We start from the raw sequence: 18,303 nt of genomic DNA, 5'->3' as shown, positions 1-18,303 counted from the left end.
AATTGGCCAAACATGACATTTGATTATTCCTTCTAAAAAAAACACAGAGGTTCGAATATATTTCAATATCTAGCCTATTTTTTCGCATTGTGTCCATTAGAGGGCGAACCAATAAAACGGGAGACTTAACTACTATTTATTTCAACATAATCATTTATTTAAAAAGATCTACATACTGCATTACAAAATAAACTAATAAAATGAATGCCCTATATAATGTAAAACGTCATATAAATACTGTAGACCTCTAGCCGGTTTGTCCTCTAACCGAGTCTTGCCGTTCCTTGAATTTGTCTGTCAGTGTCTTGTCTAACAGTGTTTCCTGAATCTCTCCAGTTAGACATGTTCATTGCCATCTTCTCCTTCAAACTTGTTATTTGTTTTCTTCCGGTTGCGCCAGCTGCATGATAGAAACGTCACCACTCACTGTTAACTCTCTGGAGGACCGGCTGGGCTCATTCAGACAGGGAGCTGAACGTTTAGGGAGCAGCAGCCCAGGCCCAACACAATAAGTTAAATATATATTCGTATTTAGAATATTCGTTGACAGCCCTAATTCTTTAACCTAGTGGTTAAAGAACAACGAGCCGAAGGTTTGCAGTTAAAATGCAAGCGCAGCCTGGATCAAAAAAGTAAATTAGTTTATCCGCTAACTCAATAGCAGCTGCCGAGGTTCAGAGCATTTCAAATCCCAGTGTCTTCAGTGGAACTACTTGCTGGCCAACAACAGCTATCAAGTCTCAATGAAGCTAAGTTTCCAACTTGAGATCTTGCGCGAAGCTTCCGTTTTGCCATCATGAAGTGGGCTTCGAACGTTTCAAAAAGTTTCAAACTATATGCTTTTTTTAGTCACGCTAGCCATCTGGCTTTATCGGATGTCGATATCAGTCGGCCAGTTGGTCCACTACTTTGATCCAGACTATACTGTATATTACTAATGTCACAATAACTATTGGATGCATTGAATGCAATTTGGTCCCCTACACAGGATTGGTTACCCCATGGGTAGTCTGGCTCACCGGATGTACAGTGCTGGGATACAGCCTGACATCTGGCGCTTCCCTCCCACCTTGCTATCTATTTATATAAGAGCACCGTTGCTGCATCTGGGGCTTAGCACTGCCCAGGGCGGTTTTGATTAAAGAAATACCAACAAGCCAAAGCATTCTTTTTTCCCTATCTCAGATTGGATCAGCGGTTGGATAACGGTCATAAAATGTCTGACCTGCGTGCAACCCAAGTCAGGAAGGAGGGTTTAACCCTCATCACTGTGTTGGTCTAGAAGGGCTCACTGCCAATCAGTAGTTATATGCCATTTTTTTGCTTCTTAATTTGTTCCTTTTTCCATTCCATACAGGAAATCACAGCCTCTACCCCTCACTTTAAAAGAGCTTATTGCTTATTCCACATTCATTTTCTTACCATTTCAGAGGTCAGCTTCATCTTCTGACTGCATTGCAAAGGGGTCGACGTTTTCAACTTCTTTGTTCTATTTTTTTCTTCTTCAATTGTTTATCTTTTATTCATATAGAAATCTTTTGGAGATTGAAAATGCTTTTCTTTCACAGACAGGCCATCTCTTCTCTCAAAAGTGGTTTTTTTTTCAGCAGACAAGAGCCCCGGTGGAGTGGTTTGTCTTCTCTGCGTAAAGACAGCACTCTGAAAAGGAAGTGCTCTAATGAATTCAGGTCAGGGTGTTATCTCTAGGCCTTTGCTAAATTGTTTCTATGAAATAGATTTTGCTCCGTAAGAGCCAGTGGAGCAAGTCAGCAGAGGGAGGCGATTCCAATTAGAATTGTCTGTTGGTTCAGTCCACCTCAGTTCTCAGCTATACTATAGACCGTAGATAAAGGTAATAAAGCCTGTAGTGTGTCGTGACAACCTAACAGTGATTCCATTCGGCCTGATAGACATTAGACAGGTAAGCCAAGCATAACTCTTCAGGAGCCTTTATGCCTTTATGAATCTGTTATTCTTGTACTTGAAAGGTAGTATTGAGGAAAAAAAGGCAATCCTGGTTGGCTGAGACATTTTAAAATACCAGTGTTACTATTACTATTACTACTATTGTATACTTATTGTTGTAGTACATACTTAATGTTTAAGAAGACTTATATAGGTTGTTATTCATTTCTATTGTGGGGGGCGGCTGTGGCAGGTGGGACCTTGTATGGCAGCCTCGGCCACAGTGTATGTGTGAATGGTTCCTGTATGATGTAAAAGCGCCTTGAGTAGTAAAGACACTAAAAGCACTATATAAATACAGTCCATTTACATTGAAATTAGTGCTGTCAAACGATTAAAATATTTAATCGCAATTAATCACATTAATGTCATTTTTCTCTATTCTAAATGTCCCTTGATTTCTTTTTGTCCCATTATTTTTTCTCATTTTAATGCTTTTATCAACATGATAGAACAATACTTTTAAAACGGTGCCTGAACCGAAAGATTTATATATATATATTAGGGCTGTCAAAATAACGCATTAATTTTGATTAATTAATCTGAGAAAAAATAATGCAGATTAATCCATTCCATATTGACGTTTGACCCGGAGCCGTTCTAGCTACCACTGGACTGAGAATGTTGATGAGGTAGACGAGAATGTTCTGCCTGGATTATTAACTGGAACATTTACTTGTAAAAATCGTCTTCCTACCAACCCTGGCTACCGAAATCTGGTGCCACTGATATGTCTGCGCTTCTCTCTGATGCTCTGAAACAGACGTTACAGGCAACAGAAACATTGCTGCACATGACGCTAGTTAACACGACAGCAGCTAACGTTAGCCTACCGCTAGCTAGTTAACACTATACTCGACAGCTACCGCGAGCTAGTAGTTGGATAAACACGGTTAAAATGCTGACAGCTAACGCTAAACGGTGTAAAGTTTGACTGTGTTTTACTGTAGAGGATTCAACACCGGGATGTAACAATCTGCAGCTGCCGTCAGAAAAACAACACAGACGGTGTGTTCAATGAAACTGGTAAACTACAGTCTCGTGGTGCATTTGAAGTTATTGTAAATGTTGCACGTTGCTATTTGGTCCGGTAGATCGTGCCGATTTCGGTGCCTCATTCTGGTGCCACTGATATGTCTGCACTTCTCTCTGATGCTCTGAAACAGACGTTACAGGCAACAGAAACATTGCTGCACGTGACGCTAGTTAACACTATACTCGACAGCAGCTAACGTTAGCCTACCGCTAGCTAGTAGCTGGATTAAACATGGTTACAATGCTGACAGCTAACGCTAAACGGTGTAAAGTGTGTCTGTATTTCACTGTAGAGGATTCAACACCGGGATGTAACAATCTGCAGCTGCCGTTGTCTGAAAAACACAGATGGTGCGTTCAATGAAACCGGTAATTTACAGCCTCGTGGTACATTCAAAGTTGTTGTTAAATTAAAATGTGTGACTAGATTAAATGTATAATAAACAAATATAAATCTTAAAATCATGTTCATAAAATAACTTTCTTTGCATTCATTTGATTCCCAATTAAGATACACTGGTAAGAATGGCTTCCCATTGTTAATATGTACTTAAAAACAGTTCTGAAATGCAAAATAATAGAATTTTAATCGTGATAAAACATGCGATTAATCGCGATTAACTATAGAAATTCAGCGATTAATCGTGATTAAAAAAATGTAATCGTTTGACAGCCCTAGCTTAAAAGTAAAAAATTCTCTGATTCCAGCTTCTTAAATGTGAATATTTTCTAGTTTCTTAACTCCTCTATGACAGTAAACTGAATATCTTTGAGTTGTGGACAAAACAAAACATTTGAGGACGTCATATTGGACTTTAGAAAACACTAATGGACATTTTTCACCATTTCTGACATTTTATAGACCAAACTAATAATCTACAGATTGATCGACAATGATGAAGTAATCGTTAGTTGTAGCCCTAGCTGGGTGCAACACTTTTTGTCTATATGCGACTTCATGCGTCCTCACTTCTCATTGGGAACAACTAAAAAAAAGACGCTGACACACAGGAAAAACAACAACCTATGTGGACACAGGCTGTTATTTCTTCATTTTTAAAGCTGTGACCAACAAACTTACAGCTACATGAATGCATCACAAACATGTCACACACATATGGGGGAAGCTCACTGCTGCTGCGTGGTGGTGTCATGCGGCGTGTGTCCGTGTATATGAGTGTGCGTGTGTGTGTGGGACGTGGATCATCAGAGAGAGAGAGAGGCGGCAGAACTCAGACACACAGACACATGTATACATGTGCACACTTGCACACTCCCACACACTTTATTCGGCGGCATGATTAATCGCAGCATCTATGGGAGTTTTAGAGGAGGTTCAGAAAAAAACTTCAAAAAGATTTTCCTTTTTTTTTATCCTGCCGGTTTATTCATCAGGATTAATTCCTGCCTATTGCTTCTTTACTATTGCTGTCTTGGCGTCTTCCTCCCACCATCCGAGGTGACGAGGAAGTCACAGACCTCATTTGGATGCTGTAACAAAAAAAAAAAAAACATTTCCACTCATCAGGTGATCCCGTCAAACATTTTCCCTGGTTCAGACTTTTGTTGCTGCTTATTTGTTCACAGGGTTTGAACAGTTGTAGATGAGCTGCGTGTTTTCTCGTAAGAAAGACAAAAACACTTAGTTATCTGTTAGTATAGAGGGACTAGGACACAGAACACACACACATAGTCATACAGAATAATGAGAACATGCTTTGGCCTAGAGGCCATGTGTGGCCCGCATCTAGAAATAACATCTAGGACAAACATTTGTGACTAGACAGTGTTGGGCCAGGCCAGTTATTCAGTCACCTAGAGCAGGGTCAGGGTTATATGAAAGCTTATTATTCCTGGCCACACAAACAGACTCATGAAACGTGTTCATGATGCAGTGATGGAGTACTCGAGTCCTGTGCGTGGCGCTATTCTCTGGACTCGTGACTCAACCTGGACTCACGCACTGATGACTTGAACTCAGACTTGGACTCGTGGATTTATGAAATCAGACTTGAGCATAGAGCTGCTCGATTGTGGGAAAAATCATAATCAGGATTATTTTGGTCAATATTGAAATCACAATTATTTAACACAATTACTCATTGTCTTTTGGAAAGATGTTTTCACCTGGATGCATTTATTGAACTTAGAAAACAGTAAAACAGTTAAACAAATCAACAGTGAAAACACCTTGAACTGTGACATTTCCCTTAATACTTTTCCCGTTTGAACTTTTGTTTTTTGTTACTTGCAAAACGTAATGTGCAAAATAATAGTTCTTTTCCGATTAGTTTGTTTTTGTGATCAATAGGAACCGAAATCGTAATCGTGATTAAAATTTTGATTAATTCCACAGCCCTACTTGAGCATTTCTGAAATAGGACTCGGAAGTTGGTTGGTTTCTGACTACTTTTATGTGAAATAGGGCATAAAAATGTGATATAAGATATTGTGTATATATTTAGTCTGTAACTGTTTGATGCGGGGGCAGGGCGTGTGTCCTCCACCTGCGACTATAGTTCATGATGCATGTGCCCCCGACTATATGTTCACATTGGGAAGATGGAGAGGGATGCGCCCCGGCTCGTGAAGTTCGCCTTCACAGATTTTACATCCACTGCGAAATGTTCCATTTGTGAACGCACTAATTGAGGAGAAGACTGGGACCGTCGGTAATGTAGACCCTCTTTTATTTGTATATCAGCTCCTTGAAGGTGCCAGAGTGGAGCAATTGAGGCAGTGTTGGAATTCAACTCCGACTCAACCTTGATGTCTCAAACTCGGGACTCGGACTTGGACTTGAACGCTGGTAATGGTGACCCGACTTGGACTCAGACTCTTTTTTTACTCGGACTCGAACACCGGAGACTTTGAGACTCGACTCAAACTCAGGTAATGGTGACTCGCCTCGGACACCACTCTGACTCTTTTTTTTAGTGACTCGGACTCGAACACTGGTGACTTTGAGACTCAACTCGAACTAAGGTTATGGTGACTCCCCTCGGTCTCGACTCTGACTCTTCTTTAGTGGCTCGGACTAGAACACTGGGAAATCGTGACTCGACTCGCACTCAAACTCAGGTAATGGTGACTCGTCCCGGACTCGAGTCTGACTCTTCTTTAGTGACTCGGACATGGACTCGGACTCGAACACTGGGGACACGAGGCTTGACTCGGACATGAAAGTTGGTGACTCGACTACAACACTGCCGTGATGATATAGCTGCAGACCCACCCACGAGGGTGGGCTTTACACAGTGCTGCCGCAGGTTTTGATTTTAAATGCGTTTATCCCAGGCATACACACACACACACACGCCTAATCAATTTCCATCTTGGGCAGATTTATTATTTAATAGTCCTGCATGCGCAACCGCTGTCCTCACATAGCTCTGAATATTAATATAAATTTAGGTCACATTTGTATTCTAGTGCTGTTTGATTATGCAGAGTGGCGGACTTGATGATTCAGGGCAATTTCACGCTGCTGACATCTAAGTAGTATCAACAGCGGATGCATAGGAGTTTTTGTGGAGGGATCTTCCTCGTCTTTTTTGTGCTGATTTCTGGGACAGACCGATGTCTTTCTCGTGTGCAGACTGCAATTGATCCTCTTTTGTTTGGCTGGGTGTCTCTCTGGAGACGAGGCAGCGAGCAGCCAGACTTCCCTCCATGGAAACACTTGCAGTTAAAAAATAGAGCAGCTAATTTTCTCTGCCGAAAGCCTGCAGCAGACTTATTTTAAAATCCAATTCCCTCACTTCACATGCATGCACATTTGAACCTGCAAGCACACGCATAGGTAGAATACACACATGTATTGTATCACTATACTTATGATGAACTTTCAAAGGTAATAACTTACATGTGTCTTGTCCTTTTAACATTCATCTATTCTAATCTTAAAACATAAAACTCCTGGCCAAATAGTTTTCTTTAATCCAAATCCAAACATTATGTTTACCCCTTGTTCAAGTGAAAATTGGCCAGAAATGATACAGAACAACTTACCAGAAAGTCGAATTGGTTCTCCAAAAAAAAATAAAGACACCGTCAGACAAGTACTACCTTCACATCGAACAATTTTGCGCCCCTCATTCAAAGTGAGGCTTGTTTTGGCATGCCACTTTAAGTGTGCAGTCATTTCCCCTGTAGTGACACAGCGTCACTGCCGCAGGCCGAGCCATACCCCCACCATTCTGTTAATGATGTTGTGTGTAATTGAAAATAAATTGGAAATGGTGGCTCCCTTAAATGTACACTCCCCAGGTTTTCAAAATATGCTACAAGTGGAAAGCTCCGGAGTATGTACTTCTCTCTCTTTTTTGTTAGTTTGGTTGTCTCCTCTCTACCAAACATCCTCCCTTTTGCTCTTTTCTTTCTTCCCTCATTCCTTCTTTCCTCTTATCTCTCTCCTTTCTAGTTTCTCTGTTCTTCTCTTTTTCTGTCTTCCTTTCCTTTTTTGTCTTTTTTCCTGCACTTTCTTTTTCCTTCATTTCTTCCCTCCTTCCTCTGCATCTCTTTCCTGTTTCCCTGTTTGTCTCCTTGAGCAAGGCACTGAACCCCGAGTTGCTCCCGATGGGCAGGCCAGCACCTTGCATGGCAGCTCCGCCGCCATCTGTGTATGTATGAATGTGTGTGTGTGAACGGATAATTGAAAGCACTTTGTCCAGTAAAGTAGAAAGGCGCTATATAAGTGCAGTCCATTTAACATTTTCTTGCCATAAAACATTTTGTTCAGCCAGTTCTAGTCAATGGAAAGACATAGGAATAAATTATTCTACATTACACTATAACAGTGCACTGCTGTCGCATTATGCTGATCAGATGCGACTAATAATGATATTATGCTAATGCCGAGCTACTGCATAACATAGAAGGTACATTTATCTATCAGAAACCAAGACAATGAGCAGAAGGTTCTTGTTTCAAACACACGGGGAGCTGTAAAGTGAGTTATTTAAAGCCATAAATCTCCCGGTGGAGCAAACATTGATTAATGATCACTAACCCTGTCAGGACCTTGTAGACATATTTTGGTAATTTTATGCTGCGAGGTGTTTGTAACCGTACATTTATCTGGGATGCATGAGGGACAGAGGGGTCAGACGTGGTGTGAATTACACTGCACTCTAAAGAGCATCATGCATATTCATAGTAACATCCCAGTTTGGATCGTTCACGTCAGCAGACACAAACTAAATCAGGCCACAAAAAAAACTAATTTAAGCTTTTTGTGTCCCCCCCCCCCCCCCCCATCCATCCATCCAATGCTTGGACTTCTTTGTAGTTTCTTCATGAATGAAATTCACCACTCTGACACCTCTCTCATCGCCACAGGGGTGAAAGCGGTGTTCTCCGGCCATTACCATCGAAACGCCGGCGGTTGCCACGACGGCCTGGACATGGTCGTGAGCTCGGCCATCGGGTGTCAGCTCGGCGAGGACACCCACGGCCTCAGGGTGGTCGTAGTGACCGCCGACGACATCGTCCACCGCTACCACAGTCTGGAGCAGCTGAGTGTGCGCGGCATGGACGAGGACCTCAGGAAGCTGCTGCAGGTCTGAAGGCCAAAGGAGGGAAAATCTGAAAAAACTACAACAATTGGGGTTTTCAGTGAATTTTTTTTGTTTTATAGCATTTTGAGCCCCTGTTCTTAGAGGCACTCAAGAAGGTTTTTGGAGACTGGCGCGTTGGTCAACACGTCAGCACATAAGAATGTGAGATATTAAATTAATTCATACTGTATGTTCCTAGTACATCATTTTCTCCAATGTAATAAGCTAAAACTTCATGCTTAGGCTTAGGATCTTCCAGCGAACAAGTCTCAAAGGTGACCAATCCCCAAAAGTCTGCATATTCAATAAAGTGGAAAAGATTATCATTTATATTGAGGCATGTTGGATTCGAAAATACGAAAATAGCAGTGAGTTCAAACCAACAAAAATGCAACCACAAGCCAAATAATAAAGTGTACGGAATCTCATGATTACGTTAAATTGTGTTTAGTTTCTCTCTCTCTCTACTGAATGTTTTCCTTGGAGCGTCTCTTGGCAGAATGGATGTTATTATCTCTGCCCCCGCTGACCTAAAAGGAGGCACACAAAGATCATTGAATGTGTTCTAAAACTGCATTCAAGTCAGATGTTGCACAGGTAACTTTAAATGTATCCAAACCGTTCCATCGTTAAAGGAATATTCCACCCTAAAACACTGAAACCTCATTTAAAACAGCTTTCTTTGCTTTGTGGTCTTTGCGTTTTCTGCCTCTTTCTGCATCATGGGAGATGTAGGAAATCACTAAGGTTAAGACAAAGTGACGGACGAGGTAAACCTACAGTACATAGATACATTTCAGCTTCATCCCAAAATGACTACTGGACTGCACTGAATGCAGCAGGTTAATGTTATCTAACAGTGTGAGAGTATTAAAGCAACACTAGGTAACTTTTCCCGCTTCGGTCCCCCTACAGGGTGGAAGCGGAATTGTCCATTACATTACATTACGCAAGTTTGCCAGATCGGGTAGCAGATCGGTAGTTGGAATGAACTGGACAATGTAATGTAATGGAGAATTCCGCTTCCAACCTGTAGGGGAACCGAAGAGGGAAAAGTTCTCTAGTGTTGCTTTAAAGGGTGGAATTTTTCTTTAATGATCCTAAACTATGCCGTAGTCTAATACTTTGTGGGCTATCCTATGCAAGCTATTCTTATCATCATATTTTTATGTTTGTTTATGTTTAATGTGGTACGATGTTGTAGTTGTGGAGCTGACTGCTGACCTGATCAGACTTCGAGCTGTCTATCGACCCTTACACTGCCTTTACAGGTAAAAGAAACTGAGAAGCAGTTTTTTTTACCGCCCAGCCAGCATACTGTTTTAGATAGTCTTTTAATATATGTTGGCTTAAAAGATTATTGTTAATCCATATCAATTATAACAAAAATAAATTATAATCTTTAAGAATTCAGTCCTGGTTGACAAAGAAACATTTCACGGGTGACACCTGTGGCAATATTTAAAACTGATCTACTGTATAAAAGAAAATACACGTCTTTCCTGTGACTGCTTCACAATAAAAGCCACACAGTGTTTTGCCTGTTACACTTTTAAATGAAGCAGCAGCAGAAGGAACTGTCCGGTTAGCATTAGCTGTAACCGTAACTTAATACAGCTCTGATATCAATCAGATAAAACAGTAAGGCTGAATAACATACTTGATTTCATGTGAATCCTCTGTGCGTGTGAAAGGTATTTAAATGCAGCGCAGGAATGGCGGACCCCTAGACTGGGTAAACCCAGCCCGATCTGCCGGTGATTTGATTTCGCCCCGCAGCTCAGGCTGGAAACCTGTACGTTTATCTATCCTGCTTCCGTTAAAAATTTGCGGCAACCAATCACAAACTGGCTTATCCACCTGGCGCGCTATTGGCGGGTTAAACACGATGACGATAGAGAAGCGACCAAGCAGCTTTTTGTTTACATTCAACAAGCCGGCCACCCAAGCCCAGCGCTCCATGGCAGCAACCCGTTGATGCCGCTGTCGCTGCTATCATTTGAACTATGCCCGTTGATCACGCCTCTTGTGCAGTAGAAAATACAGAGCAGACTCCCCAGACTAATGTTCAATCTTAACAGATTGGGCTTGGTCTGGTGATAGCCAGACTAGCGGACCCCGCCACTAACCAGGATAAACTATTCTATAAAGAGGTAATTACTAGCCTGGTTGACACCAGACCCACTCTCAGTTGTAACTGCAACGGGTTGCTGCACTTCGGTGGCCGCCATGTTGAATGTAAACAAAAAGCTGCGCTGTCGTCATCGTGTAAAGCCCGCCTCAACGGTTGCGATTGGTGTAAAGCCCGCCTCAACGGTTGCGATTGGTGTAAAGCCCGTCTCAACGGTTGTGATTGGTGCCTTGATTTGGAAAAATTGGAAATGGGCTTGAATCGTCTCTTGGCCAGACTGACTTGCAGAGCAAATCTCAAATTTGCCGGAAGTTTGTCAGGGTTTTCTCAGTCTAGGTAATTATAGAATGTAAATGCATTGAAAGGTGATTGCAGAAAAAAATGGGTCCACAAATAATATTTAAAAAAATGGGGTTTTACTTTGTGAAAATCTTTAACTTGTTTGAATCCTTAATGTCTAAAGGTCTGATTCTTTGTTGGGAAGCAGAATTTATTTGTGCCCAAACCCATCACTCCAATACAGATAAATTACTACAGTATAGCGCGAGTTTTGCAGTATCCATGTGGTTTTTTTCAAGCTACTTTTTTCGTTTATGAAAACGTAGATTTAAACTGTTTTTGGTAAATATTTCATCATTGAACCAGAGATTTAACCGTTGGTCAGGCACAGTGTAACAGCCTACAGGCTGCAGGCTTGGAAGGAAGCTCACAGTCCTCAAATTGTCTTTAAAATGGACATTTCTGCAACTAAATGACTTTCTCTGAGAGCCCTAAATGACTCTACTGGCTCACAGTCTCCACACACACACACACAGACTCTCACACTTGCTCTGACCAACTGGGAATTTAAGAGAGTTGTCATGGCAACCCTTTAGCAACACATCTGTGTGTGTCGGAGAGAGAAAGTGTACGTACTGCCTGGCTGTGTGTGTGTGTGTGTGTGTGTGTGTGTGTGTGTGTCCGTCCTTGGTCTTGCGGGTACTGTAGGTGATTTTTCCATCAGCGGCGTGATCGCTAACCTCATTTCACACTGACGGATTCTGTCTCTTTTCCAAAAAGTTAGCATGTGATGGAGGGGGAGAGGGAGGAGGGGGGGTCTGAGAGCAATGGATAATGAGTGTGATGTGTGAAAGGCGACTCAGTCCATCTCCTTCATTTCCTGTCTGAGAAGGAACCTTATGTCCTTATCTATTTTTATATCCTCGTTGTAGCCGAGCTCAATCACATTGTTCTTTATCTTGCGTTGTGTGTGAATTTGTAGCACATTTGCTCTATGAATCGGGGAACATCACACGCTCTGACTTGTTCCTGTGTTAAATTCTAATGAATGACCATACTGGACGACACTATGACTGTGACATGATTGGTTGTATTTTTATAATAAATGTTGTTTAATCTAATGATGGCCGAGTGTGACTGTGTTTATTATATTAGCCATTCTCAGTACTTTAAAAGTTGTACCACAAACAACTTTTCATGCACGTTTCTAAACCGTAGTAAGACGCATGACTCCTATTGTCTTCACTACTCAGAAATTGCTACATTAAATTACACTTAATGAGCCCCTATTTTCCTCCTTTTCAGCATATTTGCACTACCCTATCCCACCCATACTGTTCTATTTATTTATTTACAAATGTACATACTGTAATTACATCTATACATAGCCATATTCTACTGCTCTTCATACTATTCATCCTGCACATACATTTATTCTTACTACTCTTATGTTACCACACTGCACATAGCTGTACATACTGTACATATCTGTCTATATGGTTCATACAGAATATGCATATTTATCAGTTTTTATCATATATTCTGCTAATACACTGCATATATCTATATTATTATTACTACTATTATAATGTCACTGCTACTACATTGCACATATCTGTACATGCTGTTCATACACTATTCATATTACATAGCCATATTTATTCTGCTCTTATAACACTGTAATATATTTCTTGTCCAGCCTATGCACCACCTGTCTATAATTGGATATCACATTGCACTTTTCTGCTAAACTGCATTTAATTGTCTTTGTACTTGTACTCTGCACAATGACAATAAAGTTGAATCTAATCTAATCATGAGCTCATGTCGTTGAGATGAATATCTCAGGCTTCTCTGTGTTGGAGCATCTGTTATCCTGGGACCTCTCTCTCTCGCTCTCTCTCGCTCTCTCTCTCTCTCTCTCTCTCTCGCTCTCTCTCTCTCTCTCTCTCTCTCTCCTGGCTATTGATGCCTCATCTTGTGTGTTGATGTGGTCTGTCCTCTTCAAGGTCTCCATGATGGAGAGGAGTTTGTGTGGCTTAGGTCTGCTTGGCGACACCTAGAGATGCTCAAAGTCCTTCCAGATCCATTCTGTATATATCTTTACTTTATATTAGGGCTGTCAAAATAACGCGTTAATTTCGATAAATTAATCTGAGAACAAATAACGCGTTAAAAAAAAATAACGCAGATTAATCCATTTCATATTGACGTTTGACCCGGAGCCATTCTAGCCACCATTGGACTGTAAAATGAAGGAGGGAGACGAGAATGTTCTGCCTGGATTATTAATTGGAACATTTACTCCATTTACTTACAAAATCTTCTTCCTACCAACCCTGGCTACCGAAATCTGGTGCCACTGATATGTCTGCGCTTCTCTCTGATGCTCTGAAACACAAACACCGCTGCACATGACGCTAGTTAACACGACAGCAGCTAACGTTAGCCTACCGCTAGCTAGTAGCTGGATTAAACACGGTTAAAATGCTGACAGCTAACGCTAAACTTTTTTTTCTTTTTCGGTTCAGGCACCGTTAATTATGTATGCGATTAATTTTGATTAATTAATCACAGAGTATGTAATTAATTAGATTACATTTTTTTAATCGATTGACAGCATATATATATATATATATTAAAGAATTAATCGTTGAATTTCTATAGTTAATCGAGATTAATTGCATGTTTTATCACGATTAAAATTCTATTATTTTGCATTTCAGAACTGTTTTTAAGTACATATTAACAATGGGAAGCCATTCTTACCAGTGGATCTTGATTGGGAATCAAATGAATGCAAAGAAAGTTACTTTATGAACTTGATTTTAAGATTTGTATTTGTTTATTATATATTTACTCTAGTCACATATTTGAACAAACAACTTTGAATGCACCACGTCGCTGTAAATTACCGGTTTCATTGAACGCACCGTCTGTGTTTTTCCGACAACAGCAGCTGCAGATTGTTACATGCCGGTGTTGAATCCTCTACAGTGAAATACAGACACACTTTACACCGTTTAGCGTTAGCTGTCAGCATTGTAACCGTGTTTAATCCAGCTACTAGCTAGCGGTAGGCTAACGTTAGCTGCTGTCGAGTATAGTGTTAACTAGCGTCACGTGCAGCAATGTTTCTGTTGCCTGTAACGTCTGTTTCAGAGCATCAGAGAGAAGTGCAGGCGTATCAGTGGCACCAGAATGAGGCACCGAAATCCGCGTTGCTATTCCTGCAGCAGCAGATGTGTTACGAGGAAGTACGGCAAAATAGTAGCATGTTAGGCACGACGCAAAGCCGAGTCAAGTGAAAATAAATGAATAAATGGCGGCATGCGATTAATACGATTAAAAAAAATGTACGCATTATGCTGGGCCCTTAATCGCATCGCGATTAACGCGTTAATGCTGACAGCCCTAATATATATATATGATGGTCTATAGATATATATGATGTCCTCTTCGCCATCTGAATGTACCAAATCATGCTTTTGTGGCAAGCAATTCCATACTACGGCAGTGTACACTTTTTTTTCAACTCAGATTTCAACATGAGTGTGTGGCTTTCTGTGTCTGTTTTAGTATTCATGTGATGTGATACAGCTTTTTGTTTGTACCCTTCTCAGAAAGAAGAAACATGTCCGGCTCCAAAAAGTGCCTCCTTAATTCTGTTTGCTAAATGGATGATGATAATTCTGACACACATTCCATCATTTCAAGTTTAATTTTGTGTCTGTCAATACAGACACAAATCTGGAGGAGATGTATCATCAGCTTTGCAGAACAAACTGAACCTGAACCACTGACGCTGCTGATAAGATGTGGCATTTTCACATAAAAATATCAACACGTTCATCTTCAACCGAATCCAACTCATGCACCGTATATAGTTTTCATATTTTCCACTCTCTCTGTGTTAAATCAGAGATTAACCGACTCCAGTGCAGCCCAAGGGGAGTGAGCATTGACATTGCTTGCTCGAGGACTCTGATTGAAGGTGCGACTGACTGCTTACAGGACAGTAATTCATTCACAAAACCACACACACCAGGGCGCATACACAATTTAGGTGTAGTCTTTCACTTTACTGCTGCAAAATTGTGATGATTTGTAAAAATCACCATCTCTGTAGTTTCTTTGAAAGAGCATTTTCAGGATTGTGGGCAAATGGTTGACACTGCAAAAAATGTCCTCACAAGATGGCAGCTTTCTGGACAGACCTGAGGTCAGTGTCATGCCCTTTGCTCTCTGCTCAGTTCTTGCAGGGGATTTATTCTACTGTGACAGATGAAAGCTAGTTCCTGTTTATTGATCCAAAGCGCTGTTGCAGTGTCCCCAAGTGCTCGCACACGTAAAAATGCAGACATACACATAGACTTATGTACATAAACACTCTACACACACATAAAAGACACATGCATCGCTCTGCAACACTTTCATCGGCTGCCAGGGTGTAGAGTCCACAATACTGATGTTTTTCCTCATACAAGTGTGCACTTTGGGCATAGGTCACCTGCTTTTGAACATACATGAGAGGCCCATATATAAAGCCCAGTAGCATGAGGGAACATTTTCACCAGAGACACAAAAAGGAGCTTGTTCGGCTGAGTGTTTTGGTGCCTAATGGAATTCAAGAAGTTATCATTACACGGTGGCAAGATCAATTTGGCCGTCAGATATTTTTGGCTCCGTGCTGTTAGCCATGTGAGTGGGTATCTGAGGAAAACTTACAAGACACACTGTAGGTGAAGCAAAATTTAAAAAGCAAAGCGATGATGTACTACACAATTCATCCAAGGTTCATACATTTTTTTAAACTCAAAGTAATGACAGCTGAGACAGTTAAATTACATGCTCCATGAGTTAGGACTCCCATTCCTATTGTTGGAATAGAGAAAGTACTTTCACAACACAAATCTACAGTATAATGCCCAAGGACCGCTTTTATTTGGCTCATTCAAATTACTTCATTCTGAAGTCAAGGCAAGGCAAGGCAACCTTTTTTGTATAGCACCTTTTAACAACAACGCCCTTAAAAGTGCTTTAAATAAGACATAAAGGCGCTAACAAAAGAAACACAGGGCATTGATGAAAATATTGATAGAAAGAATGTAAAAAGACATTTAAATTGGAATTAAAAGAGTAAAATAAAATGGAAGATAGAATTCAGCTTCAATAGAATAAGACAGGAGGATACAAATAACAGTACAGTTACAGTTCACTATAAGTAGTGCCAAGGTTAATTTATAGATGTGGTAGGCAATTTATTTTTGGCGCCATTAGGAAAAAATAAAATAATATTTCAGCATATTGTAATTCAGGTGGTCTGAGATAAAAATACATTTCTGCATCTGCTCTTGCACTGTTTTCAGGCTTTAAAAAATATAGCCTGTGACTGGATATTTTGGCCAATCACAGGTCGTTTCAGAGAGAGAGGGCATTCCTATTGGCTGTTCTGCGCCCGTGCGACAGAGAGGGGGAAGGGAGAGCTTCAGGAAGAGGTCTCACTCTACTTCAAATTATGACATTTTCTTCTGCTTTTTACCCACGGTACCTTTAAAGGGCAACTATTATATAGCATTTTCAGGATTATACTTGCATTTTGTGTTTGTACTAGGGCTGTCAAACGATTAATTTTTTTTAATCGCGATTAATTGCATATTTTATCACATGATTAAAATTCTATTATTTTGCATTTCAGAACAGTTTTTATGTACATATTAACAATTGAAAGCAATTTGTACCAGTGTATCTTGATTGGGAATCAAATGAATGCAAAGAAAGTTACTTTATGAACTTGATTTTAAGATTTGTAATTATTTATTTACTGTAAACAAAAGAAAAATGTGTGAATCTGTCATTATTGCACAATTCCTCCAAGTACCTAACTAAAAAACTAAAAATCCCTATCCTTACTAGAGTCAATATAGTGTTTAGTAACTCCTAAATAATGTTGATTACTCACTGACGTCCAGTGATCACCGGTTAATGAGCAGCTCATTTCTGCACAAGTCCATGTTAACACAGCCCATCTCCGCTCTTACCCGGCGACAGAGAAACAGGCTGGATAGTCCGGTACACTGTTGTTTCCACAACAACAAAAACACAGCAGTCTCTGAACTCGCGTTGGGAGTTTTGTTGAAGTTGGATGTAGTCCAGTTTTTGTCTAATGAGCGGACACTTGCAAGCAGGATTGATGGAACAGGTGGCCGGCTAGCGTTAGCTTTCCACCTAGCTAGGTGATACTCCAGCCCCCGTTCGCGTTTCACCGCTGAGGATGTCCCCCCATGATCGGCCGCTGCCCGCTATGGCCACTGCCCGCTAAGGTCGATGCAGCTGCTGCTGCTTGCTCCGGCCACCGCAGATGCCCGCTCCGGCCACCGCTGCTTCGGCTTTACACAATGTGCATATGGCTTTCGACTTGTCTACGAGCCGTCCGGGAGTTTTGGAAAATAAAAAGCGCCATTCAGGATTTCATTGCTGCTGTCTTTCTCCATAATGCCTCCATAAGCAGGATGTGATATGAGGAAGTGGCAGCTTGATGATAAGTAACGGTGCTGCAAAGGGTCAAAGTAGTAGCCTGTTAGGCATGACGCAAAGTCGAGTTAAGTGTAAAATAAATTAATAAATGCCGGCATGCAATTAAAAAAAATGAATCGCATCGCGATTAACGCGTTAACGCTGACAGCCCTAGTTTGTACTAGGACATGTTTACATGCTTCAATGTTAAAGTGGTCATATTATGCTTTTTGGCTTTTTTCCTTTCCTTTATTGTGTTATATATCTTTTTGTGTTATAGATTCACAAAGTGAAAAAGCCAAAAGTCCACCACAAAGGGACTTCTTCCAGAGAAAACACTGTTCACAAACTGCTCCAAACAGCTCTATTGTAGTCCAGCCTTTACTTCCGTGACAAATGTGCGTCACTTTGTAACACATGTTATAATGTTCGCCTAGCTGGCACGCCCTCATACTGTGTAACTGACTAGCTATCAGTGCTTGCCTAGAAGAGAGATGCCTCACTCTGTAGCTAAAACAGAGAGCTCAACACACAGGGTGAAAAGAGGAGCTGCAGCAATGTGCACTACATCACAAATATAGTGTTTTTTGAAAATTAAACCACATAAACCTGTTCTGGTACAACCTCTAAATACAATTATGAACCTGAAAATGAGCATAATATAAGCACTTTAAAAAAAAAACTTTTTCTCATACTGCTCACGGAGTATATAGCAGGTACCGTAAGAAATCACCAATAAAGGCTTCTAAACCAAATATTACACAACTCGACATATCCCAGCAGTAAAGTGACCGGAATTTGGGGAGAAATTACCAGCAT

At 40.8% G+C, this 18,303-nt stretch overlaps 1 protein-coding gene across 1 annotated transcript in view; it reads left to right on the top strand.

The window, feature by feature from the left end:
• Positions 1-12,094, top strand: part of cpped1 (calcineurin-like phosphoesterase domain containing 1) — a 44,600-nt gene extending 32,506 nt beyond the window's left edge. Inside the window, exon 6 of the mRNA XM_078278956.1 lies at positions 8,341-12,094. Coding sequence (XP_078135082.1) covers positions 8,341-8,567 — 227 coding nt within the window. The 3' untranslated portion in view covers positions 8,568-12,094. The remainder of the gene's footprint in view (positions 1-8,340) is intronic.
• The last annotated feature ends 6,209 nt before the right edge of the window (positions 12,095-18,303 follow it).

Source organism: Sander vitreus, chromosome 21 (genome assembly GCF_031162955.1).
Source record: "Sander vitreus isolate 19-12246 chromosome 21, sanVit1, whole genome shotgun sequence".
NCBI classification, from domain to species: Eukaryota; Metazoa; Chordata; class Actinopteri; order Perciformes; family Percidae; genus Sander; species Sander vitreus.
This window is presented reverse-complemented; position numbering and strand designations above follow the sequence as displayed.